We start from the raw sequence: 25,491 nt of genomic DNA, 5'->3' as shown, positions 1-25,491 counted from the left end.
TGTAGCAATACCCTCGCAAGGGCCATTGGATTTGAATCGGGTCCTTTTATGCTCTGCTCGGCCAGGAAACATGCATTTCCCACACTTTGCACCCTGGAGTCAGTAAATAGTCCTTGAGCTTGGTTTTGTGATTTTTATTAGGGTGTTAAAATAGGATGGGGTCTATGGGTATATGGAATGCCAGAGAAACTGTAGAACTTGAGGACAACTTTCTAGCAACTATGTACAAAGATTCAGATTACCAACAGTCTCTTCTTGAAGAGCACTGAAGGCTCCCAGCTGTTCCTCCCCAGAACCTGGACTATTCCTTCTCTTTACCCAGCTGCCTGAGGGTATCCTTGAGCAAGGGGATCCAAGAGCTGTTAGTGTAGAACAGTCCCTGTGGAGAAGCTAGTTGGGCCTTGCACCTGACTGCCCTTTCCCCTGACTGCCCTTTCCCCTTATCTGTCCCCGGGGCTATATGAGTACTCACACTGTCCTCTCCTGTTAGCTTAGTGGGTTGGTGGCTGCCTTCAGGCCTCACGCTGGGCTGGCTCCTTCCCTGCCACACAGGCTGTCCTATCCAGGAGACGTTGAGGGCAGTGGACTTCCTCTTCTCCAGTGACCTGCCTGTAGGCCTCCCTGGGGCCCCCCTCCCAAGCTCCTCACTCCAGCCTCCGCCAATCCATCTTCCAACCAATACTGCACACCTTCCCCCAGGCTCTGCCACATTTGAAGGTTGCCCTGGTCACCATGCCCAGCCTCCTGCCAGGGGATTGGCCAAGGTCCCACAAACATGCATATCTGGGTCTCTTCCCCTCCTCCACCCCTCCTCCAGAAAGCTCTCAGGTTTCTGGAAAGGTGGGAGGGCTCCAGAAGCCCTGACCTGTTAGAGCTTCCCAGCCTGTTCTGAGGTAACCTCACTACCTCACTCCCCAGGCTGACTCATCCCCAGGCTGCCACTCAGCTTCTATCTAACAAACAAAACTACCTAAGTAACCTGGAGAGTGTTACATCTGTATGGCTAACTTTATAGTAAATCTGTCTCAATGCTCCTGATTTTAACTGCCTTGCTGTGTGTCAGAATTGATGATTACCCCATTGTGTTTTTGCACAGGAAGCTACTGTCCATTTGCTGGTAAAATCCACACAGTCATTGCACCTACTGGATTTCTGAAGGACGGCAGCGGACAGATTAGTTCATGTATATGCGACAATTGTCCGCCAACTCTGGGCATAGAAGATCTTCTTCGATCAGTTACCTGCCATCCTGGTTATTACGTATCTACAGATCAGTCAGAGTGTAAGCTCTGTCCTCCAGGTAATTATTCTCATAGATTTCACATAGTACAACAGCATTTGACTGCAAATCTAATGATCTCCGCTGCCTGTAAACCACCGAGATAAAACTGCGGAGAGAAAACGATGAAACAGAAAGAATGATTGAGGGTTGGGGGAAGAAGAGGGGGGCCTTGTATAAGCTCAGTTATTATGTATATGTCCATCCCCAGCACACAAAACTCTTATGAAGCTGCATGAATCTGTATGCTATGATATTTCTCGGGCTCTTTATGTCACGGCATAATTGAAGGTAAAAACCCCATTGTGTGTGATCAGAGCGTGTTACCTCTTCAAGAGAAGAGCAGCATAATTACATAGCCAATGTTAGTAGCCTGAAATCGACTAACTACCGGTTCTGCTACCTGCTAATTAACTGTGCGCTATTCACTGCTATACAAAGCCCAATCATTAATAAGCATTTTGCCCTGCTGTAAGTGTACAGTGAGCTTATTTTTTAAATAGCCTCTATAGTATATTTTCATTCAGCACGTTTACATTATTGTTGTAATGATTGCAAGCACAGCATTGCTAATGTTTGCTGTTCCCTATTTCCATTATTGTAATAAATTATAGCATAGTCGTTTCACCTTCTATTGATTATCTGCACTTCACTGCTATTATACTCTGATCAGCAACTTTTGAGGCAGAGAAAAATCTCAGAGATAAGTTGTTTTCAGGCAGTCAGACATGACCGATAGACTCAGAATGACAAAGAAAAACAGTAAGGCACAACCATAATGCAGCACTACTTAGCAGGAAGCACAGCCTGCATGAGTAATGAGCGCATACGGCCAGCGAATGCACCGTACCCAGAAACAAAAGTGTTGAAACATTATGGCCCCATTCACATGGCAGGTTTGTTGTGGTGTCCAGATTCCTGCGGCAACAATCTGTGAATTCCTGCTGCAAGAATGACCGGGTTATGCGATCAGTATTGGCTGCTCAGCCCATTAAAACTTATGGCTTGCTGACAGCGGCCGCTGCTGATCGCATGTAGCTGCACACAGAGCGATTAGTTGCGGTTCTGGGACAAATGTCCAAGCCTGGATGCAGCTGACTGTGTCCAGGCTCAGACACGTGTCCCAGAACCACAGCTAATCAATCTGTGTGATTGCATACCCCATTAATTCCTGCAGCAAGAATTCGCAGCAAGAATCCAGAGGCTGCAACAAACCAGTCATGTGAAAAAGGCCTAAGACACACTGGCAAAATTATTTGTTAAAGCTGAAATCTAGGATATACAATTAAAGTGACATTAAATTCCATTTTTTTTTTAATTGAAAAAAAAAGAGCTAACACTTACCTGCTCTATGCTATTGATATTGCATAGAAACGTTGCTTTCCTCTTCTTCTAGCAGTCCCCACTGGTATTGTAGGCTCCTTCTTTCTTAGGGTGCCCCCTGTAGCAAGCTGGATGCTAACGAGGTACCCGTGCATGTGTGCTCCAGTCAGGTCCTGAGCCCAGCTGTGTGCATCCATAGACACACATAGAAGCAGTAAGTCATGCTCCCGCTCCATCCACACTGGAGTATGACTGACAGCAACAGGAGGGTATTGCTCCATTGGAGTGCTTAAGCGGTGACATGGAACCAAGTAAGTATTTAAGGATGGGGAAGAAGACAAGGTAGTTAGAACAGATAACGCTGCATTCTTTTATCTTAATGCAGATAATGCATTAGGGTAAAAAACATCTAGACTTTAGTACCACTTTAAAGCTGTATTCCAGGTATGCCTATTTTTGCACAGTTACATTGGTACAGTATATAGACCCATGTTTATATGTATCCTACCTGTGGGAACCTGGAAATCACTGTAGTGCGCCCTGCTATTTCAGTATGTGCCACTGGCTTCTGGGTCCCATGCCAAGAGGCTTCTCTACTGTTTAGTTGGACACAGGAGGTCACTCGGTCAACACAGGCACCATTCACAGAACATTTTTTTCAACGAATGACGAAGCCATGATCTCCACCACATGCAGTCCGAGAACTCTTTGCATTCATTGTGTCAAATGCAAAGTGTTCTCTGAGTGCTGTCTGTGCAGAGTGAGCAACCTCCTGTGTTCAGTAAGCATCAGGGCAGTTGCTTGACATGGGACCCAGAAGCCAGCAGAAATCACATTCTACCATGGTAGAATGATGTGTATAAGGAATGGTTCTGCCACCCTCTAGTAAAATTAATTTTAAATATGTATTACAACTACTGTCCCCTTAAGGTCATTTCTGCTCTGATGGTTCCTCTATGGCACCTTGTCCAACTGGCACATTCTCAGACAAGGAAGGACTGTCGCAGCAAAGTGAATGCACTCTCTGCCCTGCAGGTCAGATTACCATCTTTGTATCATTTTTAGTTATCCATTTTAGTGGTGCTGATCTGATGTTAGTGTTTATGCCAACAGGGTACTACTGTCTAGAAGGAAGATCACACCCACCAGGACCCGAGTCACTGTGCCCAGCTGGTTTTTACTGTCCTATAGGGACTCGGAGTTCTCATGCCTATCCATGTCCGGCTGGAACCTACAATGATCAAGTGGGACAAGGCCACAGAGGCAGCTGCCTTGTCTGCTCAGAGGGGCTTTTCTGTCAAGAGGGTAAAATTGCACACAGCTTTTCTTCTTCTTTCCATTGTTCTGCATCTATTATAATCTTAAGTAGCGAAGTTAGAGCAGTGTTAAAGTGATACTAAACCCCGGACCCTGCATTCACTATATCTGCTCTCCCCGGACCCTGCATTCACTATATCTGCTCTGCCCGGACCCTGCATTCACTATATCTGCTCTCCCTGGACCCTGCATTCACTATATCCGGTCTCCCAGGACCCTGCATTCACTCTATCTGGTCTCCCCGGACCCTGCATTCACTATATCTGGTCTCCCCGAACCCTGCATTCACTATATCTGGTCTCCCCGGACCCATCATTCACTATATCTGGTCTCCCCGGACCCCGCATTCACTATATCCGGTCTCCCCAGACCCTGCATTCACTATATCCGGTCTCCCCAGACCCTGCATTCACTATATCTGGTCTCCCCGGACCCTGCATTCACTATATCTGGTCTCCCTGAACCCTGCATTCACTATATCCGCTCTTCCCGGACCCTGCATTCACTATATCTGGTCTCCCACAGTACACACAACTTGGAAATGCAATTATTTTAGTAAATATAAACTGCTAAATACCTCTTCTCATCAGCAGTATATAGCAGTATTTTGACTTCAGCAGAGCACTGGTTACAGCTTGTAGGAGGAGTTTTCTTTCTGCTCCAGGAGGATGTGAAACCTCTGACCCTTTTGTCTTGAGAGTGCTGTTTGGCCCTGTGCTGATCACATGCACTCTCCCAAGAAAAAAAAAAACCTCTCTAACAATACACACCAAACTGAGCATGTGCATGTGAGTACGGATTCAGTATGTATCAGGTGTTCATTTCAGCAAGAGGAGGGGCAGAGAAGACAGGATCAAACATCCTTTTTACACTATGCAGAGGATTAACCCCTTAGATTCCACAGTGAGCATAACAAGCATGCTTTATTGCCTGTACAAACTGATTTTATTTTAGTGGGTTTAGGAACACTTTAAGCTCAAAATCAAACATATATTATATCGCAGCTCGGCAATTCTTAGATATGGTGGCTCCATTTGTTTTGCTTTTTATCCTTTATTTTCACCTGGTGATCTTGCCAGGGAGTCTGTTAGTTTTCAACTTCCTTTACAAGCCAGGCTGTCCAGCAAAAGTGGCAGTTTGTGGGATGAGACAAATCATATACCACTGAGAAAGGTGCGCACAATGCAATGGACAGCTCTTGTTTACTTATGTAAAACTTTTATCTCAAAAGGAAAAAAAAAACTATTGCTGTAACTGATTAAAGGGTGTGAGTTGGAGTTTGACTTTAATTTGTTAGTCGGGTCCAGGGGTGGACTGACAACTCATGGGGCCCCCGGGCAATAGGGGATCATGGAGCCCCTGTGTCCTTGCCCAAACTCAAAAAAGCCTATGAAAAAGGTACCAGGGGCATCTCATGGGGCCCCTTACTGACCCCGGGCCAGGGGCGGACTGACAACTCATGGGGCCCCCGGGCAATAGGGGATCATGGGGCCCCGGTTTCCTTGCCCAAACTCAAAAAAGCCTATGAAAAAGGTACCAGGGGCATCTTATGGGGCCCCCTATTGACCCCGGGCCAGGGGCGGACTGACAACTCATGGGGCGCCCGGGCAATAGGAGATCATGGGGCCCCAGTTTCCTTGCCCAAACTCAAAAAAGCCTATGAAAAAGGTACCAGGGGCATCTCATGGGGCACCTTACTGACCTCGGGCAGTGCCCGAGTTTCCAAATGGTCAGTCCGCCCCTGCCCCGGGCCCTCAGGCAGTGCCTGAGTTTCCAAATGGTCAGTCCGCCCCTGCCCCGGGCCCTCAGGCAATGCCCGAGTTTCCAAATGGTCAGTCTGCCCCTGGTCGGGTCCATCTAAATCTAGCCATCTAGTGCATTTTATGTTGCCCTTTCCACAGATTGGATAGAGGAGCAATGGGCACATCTTTCAACAGCAGCATTGTCAGGTAGTGTGTTACTGGCCAGATCACCAAGTGAACATAAAGGAAAAAAGAAAACTACCACCACCACATTATAAAGTGGAACTAGACCAACAGATTTAACAGTTTTCCAAATTTCGCTACAGTCAAGACATGCCATGAATGATAACGGTCACATTTATTTGTGCTCGCAACCAAACTATCAAACCATCAAATGGCTGGTATCATAAATGACCACATGTGCAGCACCATGACAGCTGCAGATACAGCAGAGGCCAGGAGGGCAGCTTCCTTGGCTGTAAGGAATATGAGGGTTTAGTTCCTCTTTAAGGATTGGTAAGTTGCAATATATTTTTGTTTCTGGTGTGAATACCACCCATAGTATCTGAATGCCATTGCTAGATGTAACTGACCATGTGTCTGCTACAGCCCAAAGTTTAGGACTCATCACCAAGCTGCACACTTGTCTTATCCTTCATAAAGCTGCTAAGCAGGGATGAAGTCAGCCATGTTGGGATCCCACTTGAGCTATCCCTCCAGCAAGTTGGCATTGTACACCGCCAATCATTAGAGCCGAGGGATTCCTTACCATTGCAGCTGTAGTACAGAGGCAAGTTTATATCTTGCTCAGTGCAGGGTGTGCTGGATTAAATCATTCCACAAATGCTGGAATAGTTGTGATTGCATAGCAGCAATCTGTTGTAGGATATGTTTTTGTTTGCGTCATTGTGCTGATGGCTTGTTCTGTCTGTCTATCTTTGAATTTCTACAGATCATATTCGATTTTTTTGGTCTTAGTTTGGTCCCGATGACTTTCTGTTGAAGAAGTTTGCTGTATTTCTAAAGTTTCTGAATATTGATCCTGTGATTTGTATCCACCTTGTATCTGTATCACCTGCAGCCTTCTTTCTCTTCATGCTACTTTGATGCTCTGATTGGCTTCTGGGCTTCCTTTGGGGTGCCAGCGACATGCCACAAACCTTTGTGCCAGAAAGAAACTTCTAGTCTTCCTTATGGGCCCTTTAGATATTGTTCAGCATAGCAAAAACACAATGCTGTAGGTATCACTGACGCTATGAAAGTGTCCAAGCAAATGCCCTGGTAAGGAGTGTATGGTGAGGAGGCATGTCTTAGGAATGCCGTAGGAAATTTTAGACATGGGCGATTTGTTTTGTTACAAATTGAAATTTGCACAAAATTTTCATTAATCAGAGATATGGATATATCCAATTTTCCAAATCCCAATAGTAACAAATTTTGAACTAATCTAAAACAAATTATGAAGTTTTGCTTTTTTTTTTTAAATTCAAAAAAGAATTTGAATTTGAAATAGAAACATATTGCAATAAATGCAGTAAGGTGTAAAAGTGAAATAGGAGGATGATTCCTGCTTAGGCTGCTTTATAGAATAAAATAGAATAGTAAAGAATAGAATAAAACAGAATAGAATAGCTAAAAAATGAATAGAATAAAACCAAATAGAAAATAAAGGAATAGAATAGAAAAGACCAGAATAAAATAGAACAGAACAAAGTAGAACAGAAAATAAAGGAATAAAATATAATAGAATAAAACAGAATACAATAGAAGAGAATAGAAAATACCGGAATATAATAGAAAATAAAACAATAGAATGGAATAGATTAGAATATAAAAAAATAGAATAGTATAGAATAAAATAGATTAGAATATAATAGATTAGAATAGAAAAAAGTAAAATAGAACTAATATAGCTGTCTTCCGAAATTCAAATGTTGAAAATCGAATTTCTAATTTAAAAAATTTAATTTGTAAATGGGAATTTTAAGTCAATATAAAAATAACGAATATATGAAGCAAATATATGAAATGAATTCCAAAAACAAATTATTCTAATATAAAGAATATTAGGAAACAAAATAATTAACTTTACCAATTCGAAACAAACCAAATTTTTTTTATTGAGCACATTTATATTCTGTGACCAATATAATAAACTGTAAGTGAAGCGTAATGGCGCCACTCAGAAGCTGGGAATGAGGGAAAAGAGTCACCCCGTTGCAAGAGGAAACGCATCCTGAAGATATTCCAGTGTCTCAAGTACAAATGAAGAAGCTGATGACGCTCAAAACCAGCCCCAGAGTCAGACCTATGAATTGTGTAGAGTGGCTTCAGCACCACTCTGGCCATGCCCTCTGACATGTTTCACCCCACCCATTGGGGTGTGGTCACAGAGGCGGACCACGGAATGAAACACATCAGAGGGCATGGAAAGAGCAGTGATGAAGCCACTCTACACACATCATAGCTCTGACTCCTGGAGTTGGTCTTGAGCAGCGTTTGCTTGTTCAATGTAATAAACTACTTTAGCTGATATGCAGATGTTTTCTCTTTTTTGTTTTTGTTTTCTTCTTCTGCAATTTACACTTTCCCGCATTGTAAACCTATATATGCTCCCCATGAAAAAGGTAAACAATGGGTTCCTCTGAGTACCTTGCCATTCCATACATCAATCTGTAGCAGATGTAACTATCCTTCCACACCTGTTCAGCTATCAGTCAGACATCAGCAGCTGTATATAAAGCATAAAACAGAGACACTCTGATCTTCCCAGTTTTTATTGTGTAGCATCCTCATAGAATAGGTTGCTAGGGAGGTTTAGGTAAAATTAGTTTGTTAGCTCCTCTGTAATCATTAGAGTGGTGTGTGATCAGGGGCGGACTGACATATCATGGGGCCCCTGTGTCCTTGCCCAAACTCAAAAAATCCTATGAAAAAGGTACCAGGGGCATCTCATGGGGCCCCCTACTGACCCTGGGCCTTCGGGCACTGCCTGAGTTTCCAAATGGTCAGTCCGCCCGTGTGTGATTTATTTTTCACAGTTCTGGGTCTCACTGGCTGCAGGCTCAACTGCTTCCCCCTGCCTTCTAGTGGAATCTAGAATGTAGTGGGTTGGAAGAGAGAGACCCTGGGCTTCAATATTCATGTGGTCTAAACCAATCTCTGGGGTGAAGATGCCCTGTAGGTGGTTGATGAGTGCATAAATAGCCTGAGGCCTGGAGCAGACCCTAACGGGAAAGGCATCTGCCCTTCTGGGCAGAGTAGCTGAGACATGGAGGTCCCAACTCAGGGAGAGCTGGGGAGCCTACTTTCTGAAAGTAGCTGGAGCCAATCCAAAGGGGGTTCACTGAGGATCTGGCCTGGAGGTTCACAGAAGGAGTGTCTAGCCGGTATTGGATGGAGGCATCCAATTACACGGGGACACTGTGAGTATAGGCCAGAGTGTAAGATCCTAGTGACTCTTGCTGCGTTAACCCTTTGAGCATCTGCTCCAGTTTTGCTGATTTGGGTCTTTTCTTTTGCTCAGAGTCCCAGCGTTGCTCACACTCCTATGGTCTGCCAAGAGGAGAATTGTTCTTTAGAGCAGGGGCGGACTGACCATTTGGAAACTCGGGCACTGCCCGAGGGTCCGGGGTCAGTAGGGGGCCCCATGAGATGCCCCTGGTACCTTTTTTCATAGGCTTTTTTGAGTTTGGGCAAGGACACGGGCCCCATGATCCCCTATTGCCCGGGGGCCCTATGAGTTGTCAGTCCGCCCCTGCTTTAGAGTGTAGACAAAGCAAAAGGTGTCCTCTGCTTACTTATTGCACCAATTCTGGAGTATCCCAAAGCTCAACCTGCACCCTATCCAAGTTCAATGTGCATTAAATCTTAAAAAAGACATTCCCTACCTGGTCCTTGAGTTGTGAGACTCTCTATGCGGCTGTGTGCCTGGCTGCCTTTACACACACACACCTTGTACAAATCTGCAAGACCTGTCAGGGGTCTGCGCTACATTGAAATGGAATGCACTTGGCGGGAGCCCTGTAAGACAATAGGGGACACACTGCCACTGTCTGTAGAGTCCCACCTTTGTATATGCACAGCGGAGGGACCACAATTCATAGCAAAAAGAGTTGGGTAGGTAAAATCAATTGTAGCATTACAGTCTGGCAAAACTTTCCTAGGTTTTGTTAGAAGATATTAAAGCAATACTAAACCCTGGACCAGGGGCGGACTGGCCATTTGGAAACTCTGGTACTGCCCGGGGTCAGTAGGGGGCCCCATGAGATGCCCCTGGTACCTTTTTCCTACGCTTTTTTGAGTTTGGGCAAGGACACAGGGGCCCCATGATCCCCTATTGCCCAGGGGCCCCATGAGTTGTCAGTCCGCCCCTGCTCCGGACCCTGCATTCACTCTATCTGGTCTCCCACAGTACACACAACATGGAAATGTAATCATTTTAGTAAATATAAATTGCTAAATACCTTTTCTCATCAGCAGTATATAGCAGTCTTGTGACTTATATCAGTATCCAGCTGAGGACTGGTTCAGCATACCTCCCAACAGTCCCAGATTGGACTGGACTTCCGCGCATTTTCACCTTTGTCCTGCGGTACCGGTGTGCAGGGGTTTTGTCCCTCATCTATTCTTTATATGTTAACTTCCAGCCAAGCTGGTCCTGCAGCAGTGTGAACATCTAGCAGCCAGGGATTGGCAGGCAAGCCAGCGGGGCTTGCAGCCACAATGAGAGAGAGCGGGCAGCTGTCAAGTCCAACCTGTGATGTTGGGGATGGGCACAGCCAATATGCATTTCAAGGGCTCTGCCCCCTTTGTCAAGCAAGCACTGCGTAGACAAACAGCTGGCATTTATACAGTGCCAACTGGGAAGATGGTGTCAAGGGACAGGACCAATTGGAACTACTACATGTACACCTGCAGCGGTGTATATTAAACCCAAATTAAACACCGCTACAGGTACACATGCAGTAGTTCCAATCGGTCCTGTCCCTTGCCACCATTTTCCCGGTTGGCACTGTATAAATGCCGACTGTTTCCCTATGAACAGATTGTTTTTTAAAAGGGGGCGGAGCCCCTGAAACGCATATCAGCCCCGCCTATCCCAACATCACAGGTTGGACTTGACAGCTGCACTCTCTCGCTCTCATTGCAGCCGTACCCCCGCTGGCTTGTTCGCCAATCTCTGGCTGTGCTAGATGTTCACACTGCTCCAAGTCCTGCTTGGCTGCACTCATTTATTATCCATCTTTTTGCCTCGGCTCTTGTATGCTGTTAATCAAGATTTTAGAACATAAGTGCTTAATTGGTGTCTTTGCAGTTTAACTTCTGAACCTTGCACTCTGTATGTAACACATTTCTGAATCCTGCATTCTGTATGTAATGCATTCCTGAACCTTGCACACTGTACGTAACGCATACCTGAACCTTGCACCCTGTACATAACACACACCTGAACCTTGCACTCTGTATGTAATGCACACCTGAACCTTGCACTCTGTATGTAACGCACACCTGAATCTTGCACTCTGTATGTAATGCACACCTGAACCTTGCACTCTGTATGTAATGCACACCTGAACCTTGCACTCTGTATGTAATGCACACCTGAACCTTGCACTCTGTATGTAATGCACACCTGAACCTTGCACTCTGTATGTAATGCACACCTGAACCTTGCACTCTGTATGTAATGCACACCTGAACCTTGCACTCTGTACATAATGCACTCCTGAATCCTGCAATCTGTATGAAACGCACTCCTGAATCCTGCACTTTGTGCATAATGCATTCCTGAATTCTTCCACACTTTGTGTAACACACTCTGCCACAGTTTGTGCAAAACCATTTGTATTGGACGCTTTTTTAATTTTTTTTTAAATGGTTGTGTTGGGGTTTGTGTCCATGAGACTCTTGCTTGTTGCACAGCAATCAAAGCATATTTTAGAGGTACAAGGAAGCCCGGGTTTTGATTAACCACGCCTCCCACTGTTAGACATTTGGCCACACCCATTTTTGCCATGGTGCGCTACACTCGCCGCAGGTCACTTCCTCCCTCAAGTGTCCCTCTTTCTGAAGTTCAAATCTTGGGAGGTATGGTTAAAGCTTGTAGGAGGAGTTTTCATTGTGTTCTGACTGTCCTATGAGGCTGCATGACTCCTGGCCCTCGGTCTGGACAGCACTGATTGGCCCTGTGTTGATCACATGCACCCTCCAAAAAAAAACAAAGAACTCTCTAGCAATACACCCTAAACTGAACATGTGCAGAGTGACTCCTAGAGCTCTGTACTATCAGCAGATGGATTGGGGACTGTGGAAGAAGGGGAGGATCAGAGAAGACAGAATCAGTCTCTTTTCACAATGCAGAGGATTAACCCCTTAGGTTCCACAATGAGTATAACAAGCATGCTTTACTGCATATACAGACTGATTTTAGTGTTGTGGGTTTAGTAATAACAAGGGTTTAGCATTACAAGTGAAAGAGTGTATTTCCAATGAGTGAATAGATATAATCCCAATGCTTCCCTTTCAGTTTAGCAGTCCAGTCCAGGATAGTTAATGAAAATATATGCAAATTAACGGTATTACATCAGTAGCACTTCCCTCTCCTGGGTTGCTGAGTTTTTTTGGGTCCTTCTAAGCTCTGCACAGCCAGGCAACGCACATTTTCCACACTTTCATCCAAAGTCAGTAAACAGTCCTTGAGCTTGTTTTATTAGGGGTTAACAACTTGAATAGGGTCAATGGGTATATAGGATGCCCAATGGAACTGTGCAACTTTGGAGGACAAACTTTGTAGCAAAAAGAACAAAAAATCAGCACACAGTCTTTGCAAGGAGCACTTGGCTCCATTAGTGAACCTCCTCAGACCCCAGATGAAACTCTCCTCCTCCACCTGGCTGTCTTGAGAGTGTCCCTGAGCAAGGGAATCCGAGATCTACATTAAGTAGTCCCAGGGAGAACTATTTGGGAATTGCACCTATCCACACACTGTCCTGTTCCTGTAGCTTAATGGGTTGAAGCTGCTCTGAGGCCTTATGCTGGGCTTGCTCCTTCCCTGCTGAGAAGCCGTCTCTCCTAAGTAGACTGTGGGACAGTGGAGGTCCTTCCTTCCAGCTTCAGCCTGTAGCCAAGGCCTCCTCCCGGCCCCCACGCCAGCAACTCCTTCCTTACTCCATCTTCCATCCAACTTCAACTCTTCTGCTGATTAGGCTCTCTCACATTTAATGGTTTTCCTAGCCACCATGCCAAGATTTCTGCCTGGGGATTGGCCAGGTTCCCTCAAACATGCAAATCTAGGCTTCCTCTTGTGCGCCTCTTCTAGAAAGTGCCAGATGTTTCTAGAATAGTGGGAGAGTATCAAGGTCCTACCTTTCCTCAGGGCTTGTGCTGCTCCATGTGCTGGCATCCATCTTAGGTCTGCAAAGCATTGTGGGATCCTTTATGCTTTCAGCCCTCTGCGGCTCCTCCCAGGAGGTGGCGGCTTATCATATTTAAGTCTACTGTTTGCAGCTGTCCATTGCATTCGTGTCCTGTCTGTTGCACAGCAGCAAGCTCCTGTTCGGTTAACTCTTTGCTCTCCTGGATACCGACTCGGCTTTGGCTAAGGCTCCTCCTGGTTTCTGACCCCGGCTCTGGCGACCATTCTTCCTGGCTTCTGACCCCGGCTCTGGCGACCATTCTTCCTGACTTCTGACCCCGGCTCTGGCGACCATTCTTCCTGGCTTCTGACCCCAGCTCTGGCGACCATTCTTCCTGACTTCTGACCCCAGCTCTGGCGACCATTCTTCCTGGCTTCTGACCCCGGCTTTGGCTACGATTCCCGCTGGTTCTCGACTTGATTATCCTGGAAGACGACCTCGGCAGGAGAACTTCTGTCCTACCAAGTCATCCGCTGTTGCTGTCGGACTTGCGTAGACTTTTGCCTTGTTTCTGTGTAAATAAACCTACCTTTAATCGCACCTCCTTGTGTGTCTGGCTCCTCGCTCCCTGACAGAGAGCTCCAGAAGCCCTCACCTGTAGAGCCTCCCAGCCTAACCTGAAATGACCTTGCTAACTCACTCCCAGGCTGACTCATACCAAGGCTTTTAGCAAGCTTCTAACGAACTAAAAAAAACCCTAAGCTAGAGGGCACTACACTTCTGTATACAGTGTGTCTTTTTTTTTTTTGTATGTGTAACATCTTTGCTTATTGCCTGTATATTTGCTGCATATATGTCTGTAATTTGGTCCCTCTGTGTCTGGGTGTCTTCCATAGGTTCATCTGTGTCTGGATATCCATGTACGAGAGGCAAGTTCTGTCCTGCTGGAATCAGCCGAGAGCAGGACTGTCCGCCTGGCACCTTCACTCAGCACAGTGGGGCCACCAGTAAGAACAATTAGATTTGTTGGATTATGATTTTATTAAAACGTTTTCGGTATGTGTTGGGTTGCTCGATAATCCCCAGGGGTTAAATCTGCCACAGACTTTGTTTCCCTTCTGCTGGACTAGCTCCTCCACCCGAGCTCGGGATAATGAGAATTCATGACCCAGCAGTGTGTTGCATCAACTCAATTATCAAATGTTTATTTTGTGAATTGGATATTTGTATATAATGAACAGAAGGTGGTGACTTACCCACTAACTAATGATTAGTTAACAATTTGCTTATGTAATAAGACTGAAACTAGCTGATAAGACACTCTCATTTCTTAAAAAATTATTTATTTCCCCATAGATCAAAACTCGACAGTTTTGTTTCAGCTTAAAGCAGAATTCCAAATACTGTAGCTGTTAACTTTTAATATTAGGGTACTTACCTGTCCATGTATCCCGCGGTGTCCTCACCCCAAACTGATTCTTCAATCAGCTGTTGGGTGCTGGTGCCGCCATCTTGACTAAAGGAAGCTGCAAGTGAAGCTTTGAAGCTTCACCGCCGGTTTCCTACTGCGCATGCGTGAAGCTCGCTTTGTGAATGGGCCGCAGTCCTCTGGGACTTTGGAAGTGTCCCAGAGGACTGTGGGGGGGGGGCAAACTTCTGGCTCACTTCACCGCGGCAAACTAAGACAGAAGTGGGAGCGGGTGCCTGTCAAAACCAGCAAGCCGCTCCCTTTTCCCCAAAAGGTGCCGGATGTGGCAGTGGAAGGGGAGAGGAGGCAGAAAAGTGGAGCTTCCACTTTTGGGTGGAACTCCGCTTTTATAGATATTCTGCCTAGAAACTACTGGTAATATGAAACTCACATTTCCATTCAGTATGTATTAAAGCTGAATTCCAGGCAGACAGCTAAGGCTTTAACTTACCTGCTCAAACATCAGTAATTCTGGTTAGCCAATTGCATGATCCAGCCGCCAAATTGGGCAGCACAGCCACATTATAAATGGTTCTAAATTTAAAATGGTATCTTAATGCATTCTCAGCATTATATTTCACTTTTTGAACAAAATAATTTGCAGGTAAAAAAAATGTGCATTTATTATTTTTGTCCAAAGGAGCCTGGAAAGCATTGCACCAGTGATCAGTAGATCGCTGGTGCCATGCGGGTCTCCTGCAGACCTGTCAGAATATCTGCTTGCCATACGGGATATACGGTCAAGCAAACATACTGACAAGAAGCTTCTATGAACTAACACAGTGCTCCACAGTGCCGATTTGTTCACTGAAAACTACAAGCTACAGCTGCTAAGGCTGTTGGAACTTGTAGGAACTCATTCACAGAACTCTGTCAGGTCAATGAGCGATGTGGCCATGTGGGCAGTGCCCCGCACTGCCGCTCTGTTTTCAAATCTGACAGATAGGTACAAGGAAGGGAGGGGGGGCGGCAGGCACAGCTGTAGCTATGGGAACATGTTACAATTTCCATCCTAAAAACGGGTGTAACATGTAACATGTTCCAAAGGTGAACTTATCCTTTAAGTTAAAAACTCTCCACTGCCTGTTCTACGCACCCCATCCCTAAAGTCTTACCCTGCCCCTGTCACCAATCTAGTGCTGTCTTGGCTACAACACCATTCCCCTCACTTCTGCTCTCACAGGAGATACTATGGGCAGCAGGAGCCATAGGGACCCACGCAGCCTGGCTTTGGAGAGTTTGCGCAGCACCTGGCTTGCTGAGGAGAGAGTGGATACTACCAGCGGAGAACTGCCAAAAGAGGGGGTTAGGGGGTTACAATATCATTCTATGGAGCAGGTAAGTATAATAGCTTTTGTTTTTATTTTAACCCACGAAAAAGTTATCCTATCACTTTAAAGTGGAACCGCACTGCATCGAAGCACCACAAATAAAAATGATATTTAATTTAGTTTGAACATTCAAAGCAAACTCCCCCATCCATTCATGTCTCCATGCTTTATTTTTCTTGAGACATCATTTTGAAAAACACCCCCTGGCATTTCTGGCCTTGGCCATCTTAAGTACGGGCAGATGATTCATGTATAATTTACTTCCTGGAATCCATCTGCCCTTAGCTCAGGTATAGGCTGCGCTGAGAAGAGAACCCTCCCTCCTCTCCGAAAGATTCCTGGGATGTATGACATGATTCGCTTAGGCATGAAAACTAGGAAGTAACTGAAGAAATGTAAAAGTTTAAAACAAGTAAACATGATATACTTTGCTATTTGCTAATGCTAGCCGCATAAAGATTACAGATAGTCTTTGTTGGTTGAGAGAGTGAGTTTCCACTTTAAAGACCTCGCTAGCTGTAAAAAATAGCTAGGTTACCAACTTTCCCCGGTGTTTGATAATCAAGGAACTTCAACAGGATGACGTGGCATCACTGTTTTCTATCCTCCCATCAGCAAACTTGCAGTGTTTAAATGACAACACTGTGCAATGCCGTGCTTACCGAATGCTGCTGGCCCTCTGCGCTATAAGAAGCTAGAACAAAGACAAATGTAGGTACATACACTAACTGTATCTAAAATACATCTATTTAATGTAACATATAACAAAATGAAATCGTTTTTTTTATATCTGCCTGGAGCTCAGTGTTAGTCCTAAAGGAACAAAGCCTTGTGAGGATTGTCTGTGTTACCTGTCTTCGCCCGGTTGTGCCGATCTGTTCCCCCACCCTGAGAAAACTCGGGTTCACTTCCAAGAAGGGGGCAGCAGGAGTCACAGGCATCACAGTTCCCTCCATTCTTCTAGCTATGAGTAAACCTATTTGTAAGTCCTTTTCAATAAAACCCAAATACCCTTCACTGTGAAGTGTACCTGACCTCTGACAGTTTAATAACAAAAAAATCAATTCACCAAATAATGGAAAGAAGAGAGGAACATGATAGACAAGAGTTATAGGGAATAAATGACTCCAGCTCTTCTCTCCTTCTCAGGTATACTTTTTGCACGCTTAAGAAACCTGAAAACATTAAAGTGAAAAAAAAAAATTGGAGATTACAAAACACAGCAAATATGTAAGATTTAAGGAAGCTACCTGCAGATGTGTAAGCAGTTTCTTCTTTAGCGGTCCCTTGAAAGTGAAAATAGAGCAACATCGCCATCTAGTGAGCGTGCAGCACCTTGTTTTCACATCAGTATGTGGAGGATTATTATTTATTTATTTCAGGTACTTATATAGCGCCGTCAATTTACGCAGCACTTTACATATATATTGTACATTCACATCAGTCCCTAACCCTCAAGGGGCGTACAATCTAAGGTCCCTAACTCACATTCATACATACACATACTAGGGACAATTTAGACAGGATCCAATTAACCTACCAGCATGTCTGGAGTGGGGGAGGAAACCTACGCAGGCACAGGGAGAACATGCAAACTCCAGGCAGGTAGCGCCATAGTTGGGATTCGAACCAACAACCATAGTACTGCCAGGCAGAAGTGCTAACCATTTAGCTACTGTGCTGGATTAGGCTAGGTCAGTCAGTCGAGGCGCCCTTTAAAATTAAGTAAATATTCGTGGCAACCCAAAGAGCTGATTCACACATGTGCGGTGCTGATTGAAGCTCAGATTTCACAGCTAATTGATACAGTAGTTGTTCAGCAGTTCACGTCAGGTTTACATCAGGTTCAGGTCAGGATTAACTCAGGATCTTGTCTTGTTCACACATATGCAGTTTAGAAAGGGTTCCCATAGAAGTTAATAGCCTGTAATCCGCACCAGAACTGGACCACACTGCTCAGAAATTGGACAGGACTCTTTTTAAAATCGCACTGAAACTGTGCCGCCAGTGCACCATAGAAAGCCGTTTTTTCACATGTCATGCAGATTGGAATGTGGCTCAAATCGTATCCAATAATTTTACATATTACAGCAGCATTCACACATGTAAGATACCCAATAAAAAAGATGATTTATTCTTGCAAAGCAAATAAACTTTTGGTACTGATTATCATTCCAGCATTTGTTCTCCCTAAATTTTCTTCACCACGCAGCTAACTTGAGCCCAGTTCTGACAGAGAGGGGCGGGGTCACATCAGGATATTGGTGGCTGGCCCAAGTTTGTGATGTTACACAATGAAAACCTATTGTTTTGTGTATCAGAAGGCAGGATTGATCCTCCCGTTTAGTTGTACAGAATTTTGGGGCAATCTGGGGCACTTTTTAGGCATTTTGTCAAGGTGCTCCTGAAGAACTCAGAAGGCACACCAGAATTCCTAGGAACCATGGTTGAAAAAGACTGAGCTAGGTCCACATCTTTGCTTCTGTATTATAATGTGTTTCTTTGCACATTTTTCTGTGAGTTTTTCATACAATTTCAGTATGTATTGTTGGTTTCCAATAGATGTTGCACTACCATTGAAATCTATTGGGAACAAAACATACATACCAAAAAAGCACCCTTAGCATTTCCCCCAACACACAGTTATGCACAAGTGTGAAAAAATGTTTATTGTAGCATGACAGGCAGCATGCAATAAATCATGTAGGTGTATTATCTTGCTAAAACTAGTAAAATACAAATCTACACTTTTCAACATTTATGTAAACTCAACCACTAAAATTTTACACAGGTTTTAACTTAAATATACTTTTGAAAATGATTTTCAATATTTTTAAATCTGTGTCTTTTAATCAAATATCTGGTTATTCTGTCATGAAGGTCCTTATTCAGGTTTGTCCTGTTACCTTGTGACAGTGCTCTCTTGTTTCTCTCTCTCCTTCTTGCCCCCCTGTGCTGTCACCAGGGCTTTTTTTTAGGGGGAACATGGGGGGAACTCCGTTCCGGCACCTCCAGCACTGAATGTATGTAATGGCAGTGGGGTGGAGAGAGGATGGGTACTGGGGTATCTATTGTCAGTGGGGGAACTATTTTTGTGAGGGATCTATTGTTTGCTCAGGGTCTGTTGATGCTGGTGGGGGATTTGTTGTTGCTGGGTAGGATCAATTGCTCTTGGGTGGTATCTACTGTTGAGGGAGGGGGTCTATTGATGCTGGCTACTGTTAGATCGGGTGTTACTAACAGAGGTCTGTAGTTGTTGCGGTAGATTTATTGTTGGGGGGGTATTTTGTTTTAGAGGGTCCATTGTTGCTGGGAATGCTGTGTTGCTGGATGATCCATTGTTCCTGGTTGCAGGAAATCTCATTTGCTTCCTTTCTTTCCATCAGTAACAAATTTCACAAGTGACTTAGCCTGACAAAATACTTGGTCCTGTATTTGTTAAAAGGGGGCAGTACTAGGAGAACGGTAGGTGGTGAAGGTAGGTAGGAGGCCAAGATAAGGGGTGGCTCAGAAGGGGGAGTACCTGCACCTATTCTCCGAGAAAAAGAGCCCAATGACATGCACCCCTGGTGGAGACTAAAGACAGCCAATTCAACACACATTATATAGATAGTATCAAATGCTTTCATCTGGGCTAAAAGATGCCATGTAGTCATTGCTGGAATATTTGCAGAAAGGAGTTGCTGCAGAACAATAAAACATTTGAAAACAAGTAGTTTTATTTAAACAATGGTATGAAACACAGTACTGTAGCACAAGTGTCACCTTTGGTTAGGCTTTACATCTACTTTGGTGAGAATGTACTTTATAATTATTGGCAGAACCATTGTAGCCTTATTTAGAAGCAAATAAACTGAAGTAAGGTCAGTATTCTAAGCCAAGCTCTGTATAATGCTGGAGAATCTGTATTGGTCTATAGGAGCAGTAGACAGCCCTTAGCAGACCATTGGCGGGGCAGGGGATGGAAGTCTGACAATTGTTATTATTGGGGGATAAAACTATGGCAAAGTTTAGTGTACTTAGAGAGTATGTCACCCCAACAATTACACCAAACTACCCTGTTCTCTCTGTATTGTTTCCTTTGTGTGAAATCCCTGGTGTTCCTGCCAGTCCCTCTGCTTTCCTATTTCAAACTGACCACGCTAGGCATTACTGCATATCCATCTCACTGTGGTCAATTTTCTGCCTGTCCTCTAATGGCCAAGACTTGCGCTGACAACCCCCCTGATCAGCGATTTACTGGGAAGATCAGTGCACTGCTGCTTCTCCACCCCCACCACTCTAAGCCCCTTATACAGCAAAGAACAGGACCGATAACATCCAAAAAAAAAGTATTTGAAGTATTTATTTCTTTTATATCTATACACAATTGTTTTGCCTTTCATTTCTGTTTTAAAGTGAATAGGTTGTTTTACAAGATGAGAGTTTACATATGACCAGCGCTCTCAAAATAATAAGTTCAATATTGTTTCTGTATAACCGAAGATCAGACGTCATACATCCATCAACTTCTTCCTGTGAATCCAATCTTCCCATACAATGATCTCCAAACAAAGAAATATAATATAGTGTAGTATGCTCAATACACCATGCTTCAAATCCTGTCCAATACGCTCATATTAATAAAAAGAACAACAAAACATAATAAAAAAACCATATGTGTATTTGTTCACCAGTGTTCTTCTTTATCTACCCTTACTCTTCATATACTTGTTGGGTATCCAATCATTTATCCTCAGATTCACTTCAGCTTTGTGTCTCCTTGTGTCTAGTACTTCAATGATCATCTCAAATGAAGATCCACACGATTTAACCCAAAATACAAAATTCCAATATGGGGATCTTCATGTGAGACAATCATTGAAGTACTAGACACAAGGAGACATAGAGATGAAGTGAATCTGAGGATAATTGATTAGATACACAACAAGTATACAAAGAGTAAGGGTAGATAAAGAAGAACACTGGTGAACAAATACACATATGGTTTATTATGTTTTGTTGTTCTTTTTATTAATATGAGCGTATTGGACAGGATTTGAAGCATGGTGTATTGAGCATACTACACTATATTATATTTCTTTGTTTGGAGATCATTGTATGGGAAGATTGGATTCACAGGAAGAAGTTGATGGATGTATGATGTCTGATCTTGGGTTATACAGAAACAATATTGAACGTATTATTTTGAGAGCGCTGGTCATATGTAAACTCCCACCTTTTAAAAAAAAAAGTATTCACTTTAAAACAGAAATGAAAGGCAAAACATTTGTGTATAGATCAAAGAAAAAGTTATAAATACCCCAAATACCTTTTTTTTTATTTAATTTTTTTTTAATTATGTGATCAGCCCTGGCTTAGTGTGGTGGGGTGCAGAAGCAGCAGTACAGTGATCTTCCAAGTAAATCGCTGTGCAGGGGGGGGCAGTGCAAGTCTTGGCCATTGCCAAGACTTGATGGATGATGTTGATGGATGTATGACGTCTGATCTTCCATTATACAGAGACAATATTGAACTTGTTTACTGTATTTTGTTTGTATAAAGAAGAAAGGGGGGTTCCAGTGAGAGTTCACATATACAGTGGGGCAAAAAAGTATTTTGTCAGCCACCAATTGTGCAAGTTCTCCCACTTAAAAAGATGAGAGAGGCCTGTAATTGGCATCATAGGTAGACCTCAACTATGAGAGACAAAATGAGAAAACAAATCCAAACAATCACATTGGCTGATTTGCAAAGAATTTATTTGCATATTATGGTGGAAAATAGGTATTTGGTCTCCTACAAACAAGCAAGATTTCTGGCTCTCACAGACCTGTACCTTCTTCTTTAAGAGGCTCCTCTGTCCTGCATTACCTGTATCAATGGCACCTGTTTGAACTTGTTATCAGTATAAAAGACACCTGTCCACAACCTCAAACAGTCACACTCCAAACTCCACTATGGTGAAGACCAAAGAGCTGTCGAAGGACACCAGAAACAAAATTGTAGACCTGCACCAGGTTGGGAAGACTGAATCTGCAATAGGCAAGCAGCTTGGTGTGAACAAATCAACTGTGGGAGCAATAATTAGAAAATGGAAGACATACAAGACCACTGATAATCTCCCTCGATCTGGGGCTCCACGCAAGATATCATCCCGTGGGGTCAAAATGATCACAAGAACAGTGAGCAACAATCCCAGGACCACACGGGGGGACCTAGTGAATGACCTGCAGAGAGCTGGAACCAACGTAACAAAGGCTACCATCCGTAACACACTACGCCGCCAGTGACTCAGATCCTGCAGTGCCAGACGTGTCCCCCTGCTTAAGCCAGTACATGTCCGGGCCCATCTGAAGTTTGCTAGAGAGCATTTGGATGATCCAGAAGAGGATTGGGAGAATGTCATATGGTCAGATGAAACCAAAATAGAACTGTTTGGTAGAAACACAACTCGTCGTGTTTGGAGGAGAGAATGCAGAGTTGCATCCAAAGAACACCATACCTACTGTGAAGCATGGGGTGGCAACATCATGCTTTGGGGCTGTTTTTTCCGCAGAGGGACCAGGACGACTGATCCATGTACAGGACAGAATGAATGGGGCCATGTATCATGAGATTTTGAGTGCAAACCTCCTTCCATCAGCAAGGGCATTGAAGATGAAACGTGGCTGGGTCTTCTAACATGACAATGATCCCAAACATACCGCCCGGGCAACAAAGGATTGGCTTCGTAAGAAGCATTTCAAGGTCCTGGAGTGGCCTAGCCAGTCTCCAGATCTCAACCCCATAGAAAACCTTTGGAGGGAGTTGAAAGTCCGTGTTGCCCAGCAACAGCCCCAAAACATGACTGCTCTAGAGGAGATCTGCATGGAGGAATGGGCCAACATACCAGCAACAGTGTGTGCCAACCTTGTGAAGACTTACAGGAAACGTCTCACCTCTGTCATTGCCAACAAAGGATATATAACAAAGTATTGAGATGAACTTTTGATATTGACCAAATACCTATTTTCCGCTTTAATTTGCAAATAAATTCTTTCCAAATAAGCCAATGTGATTGGATTTTTTTTCTCATTTTGTCTCTCACAGTTAAGGTCTACCTATGATGCCAATTACAGGCCTCTCTCGTCTTTGTAAGTGGGAGAACTTGCACAATTGGTGGCTGACTAAATACTTTTATGCCCCACTGTACCTTAATCCTACATGCTCACACTAACTTAGCATACATGTTTGGCATAACACCGGCAAATAAACATGCTGCCAAGTGGTTAGACTGGGCATGTCCTAGAACGTCTTTGGCCAACCCTAAATATTTTTTTTGCCTTAACTGTCCTAAAACAATGCATCTAATCCAACCCTATTAGGTACAAATGTGGTACCCTCTTCTTTTTTTTTTTTAAAGTGTATGTATAGCAAAAACATTGTAAAGTAGTAGTCTGTCAGTTTAGTTCTTGCTGTCTGTGAACCATTGGGGAAATTTCCCAGAGATGCGACAGGAAGTTGAAGAAAATCTCCCAAAGTGAGGGACTTCCTCTCTCAGAGAGATATCCCCATTAGAAGATTTCCCATCATCCCTTATTCTGTGGGCAAAGCTAAAGTTTTGCATTTTCTATCACTTTTTTTTTCTCATTGGGATGAATCTCCCTAATAGGGACACAGGCAGCAATTAAAACTTGACAGAGGGTAACGATGTTGCCCAGAGAAACATTTTAATAGCATATTTAAGTAAACTGTTTTGCTAGTTGTATTTCAGCATTTCTTGTCATCGTTTTTTTTTAATGAATCTATTACATTGGCACTAAATAGGAAGACATCTGTGAAAAATACTGCAGTGTTACTATATCGCTACCATAGAAAAGGCAGGTTAGCGGTATTAATTCTGTAGAGCGGTTTTCATTTCACTCTATACCGTGTCCTCTGTGACCCTATAAGATAGCTGGCAGCAGTGCCTGTTCTTACATTCTAAAAGCATAAGATACTGTACGGTTTAGTACTGTAAAAAGCTGCAGCTTATATTATTCTACAGCCAGTAACTCATCCCCCCAGGACAGAAAGAATGGCACTTTTATGAAAGCAGGCCTATGTGCTATTTGGAGTTCCCTTTGGCTGTAACCAGCTGCCATGTTCACTGTGAGCAAATCAAAGCTTTCCTACTGGCCAGACATAACTAAACATCCAGTCCACACTGCGCACCTAAAGATCAGACACCAACTATAAAGAAGAGCGATCCTTCCAATTTAAACCCAAAAGGCATCTCTACAGGACAAGTAATACAGAGTGGACTATCTCTTTGCTTCTGTTTCATGTTTTTTTGTAATCTTTCTTACATATTATATGTAAGGGAAGAACAGTTTTTAAGAAAAATCATTTTTCATGCTTGTCAGCTGTTGTCAGTTATGCATAAATAGCGTATTAATTCTAGAATATCTATTAATTGATTTTCATTACTTTCTTATATTCTCTGTGAAGGAATTGAAGACTGTGTTCTGTGCCCTGCTGGATTTTACTGTCTGCTTAATACCAGCTACCCAGTTCCATGTCTGTCAGGCACCTTTAATCCCCTGGAGGGTCAGGATGAGGCTGGGGACTGCACCCCATGTTCAGCAGGACAGGCCTGTACTCGCTCAGGGTTAACCCAGCCTGACACAGACTGCTCTCCTGGGTATGTATTAGCTATGATCTGTATTGTGATCTTAATATGATATCCAGTGCTGTTGGTTGCTTAAAATGAAACATTTTTTTAACATAAAGTGTATTGGATGGAAACAAAATTACAGCCAAAGCAAGTAGGCAGAAAGAGAACAAAAAGAAATGGCATACAAGTTTACAATACCAAAATAGAACAGGTATGGATGGCAAGTGGACACATCAGTACAAAAATCTGCAAACACAATGAACAGGCAATTAAACTCAGAGTAGCATAATAAAATATACATATATTCAGGTCATCCCCAGGTGTCGAAATAGTTACATAGTCTTGGTGAAAAAAGACAAAAGTCCATCCAGTTCAACCATAAGAAAAAAAAAAGTTATAATCCTATACCCACAGTTGATCCAGAGGAAGGCAAAAAACTCAGCAAAGCATAATCCAATTTGTTCCTGCAGGGGAAAAAAATCCTTCCTGATCCCCCGAGAGTCAATTGGACATTCCCTGGATCAATAGGGAAAACCCCGAGCCCTGCATTCACTATATCTAGTCTTCCACAGTACACAGAACATGTAAATACAATTATTTTAGTAAATATAAACTTCTAAATATATTTTCTCATCAGCAGTATATAGCAGTCTTGTGACTCCTATCAATGTCCGACTGAGCAAGCTGCATGCCCCCTAACCCTCTGTCTGGACAGTGCTTATTGACCTGTGCAGATCGCATACACCCTCCCCCTCCAAAAAAAAAAAACCTCTCCAACATTACACACCAAACTGAGCATGTGCAGAAGGTCTCCTAGGGCTCTATACTATCAGCAGATTGATTGGGAGCTGAAGAAGAAGGGGAAGATCAGGGAAGACAGGATCAAACATCCTTTTTACGTAATGCGGAGGATTAACCCCTTATGTTCCAAACTAAGTAGAACAAGCATGCTTTACTGCATATACAGACTGATTTTACTGTTGTGGCTTTAGTAACACTTTAAGTTCTGCTAGACCACTTCAGACTGCAGCACACAAACCCTCTGGATGAGCCGCT

At 43.6% G+C, this 25,491-nt stretch overlaps 1 protein-coding gene across 1 annotated transcript in view; it reads left to right on the top strand.

Moving 5' to 3' along the window:
• LOC149459112 (uncharacterized) overlaps positions 1-25,491 on the top strand; it is a 243,337-nt gene that overhangs the window by 7,746 nt on the left and 210,100 nt on the right. The window contains exons 3-7 of the mRNA XM_089681623.1: positions 1,097-1,300; positions 3,533-3,637; positions 3,716-3,907; positions 13,916-14,026; positions 24,270-24,462. Coding sequence (XP_089537749.1) covers positions 1,097-1,300; positions 3,533-3,637; positions 3,716-3,907; positions 13,916-14,026; positions 24,270-24,462 — 805 coding nt within the window. The remainder of the gene's footprint in view (positions 1-1,096; positions 1,301-3,532; positions 3,638-3,715; positions 3,908-13,915; positions 14,027-24,269; positions 24,463-25,491) is intronic.

The sequence above is a fragment of the Staurois parvus genome, unplaced genomic scaffold (assembly GCF_062004578.1).
Source record: "Staurois parvus isolate SC_StPar_1 unplaced genomic scaffold, SC_StPar_1.0 ptg000274l, whole genome shotgun sequence".
In the NCBI taxonomy this organism is placed as follows: domain Eukaryota; kingdom Metazoa; phylum Chordata; class Amphibia; order Anura; family Ranidae; genus Staurois; species Staurois parvus.
Note: the sequence above shows the minus strand (reverse complement) of the source record. Positions and strands in the feature narration are given on the sequence as shown.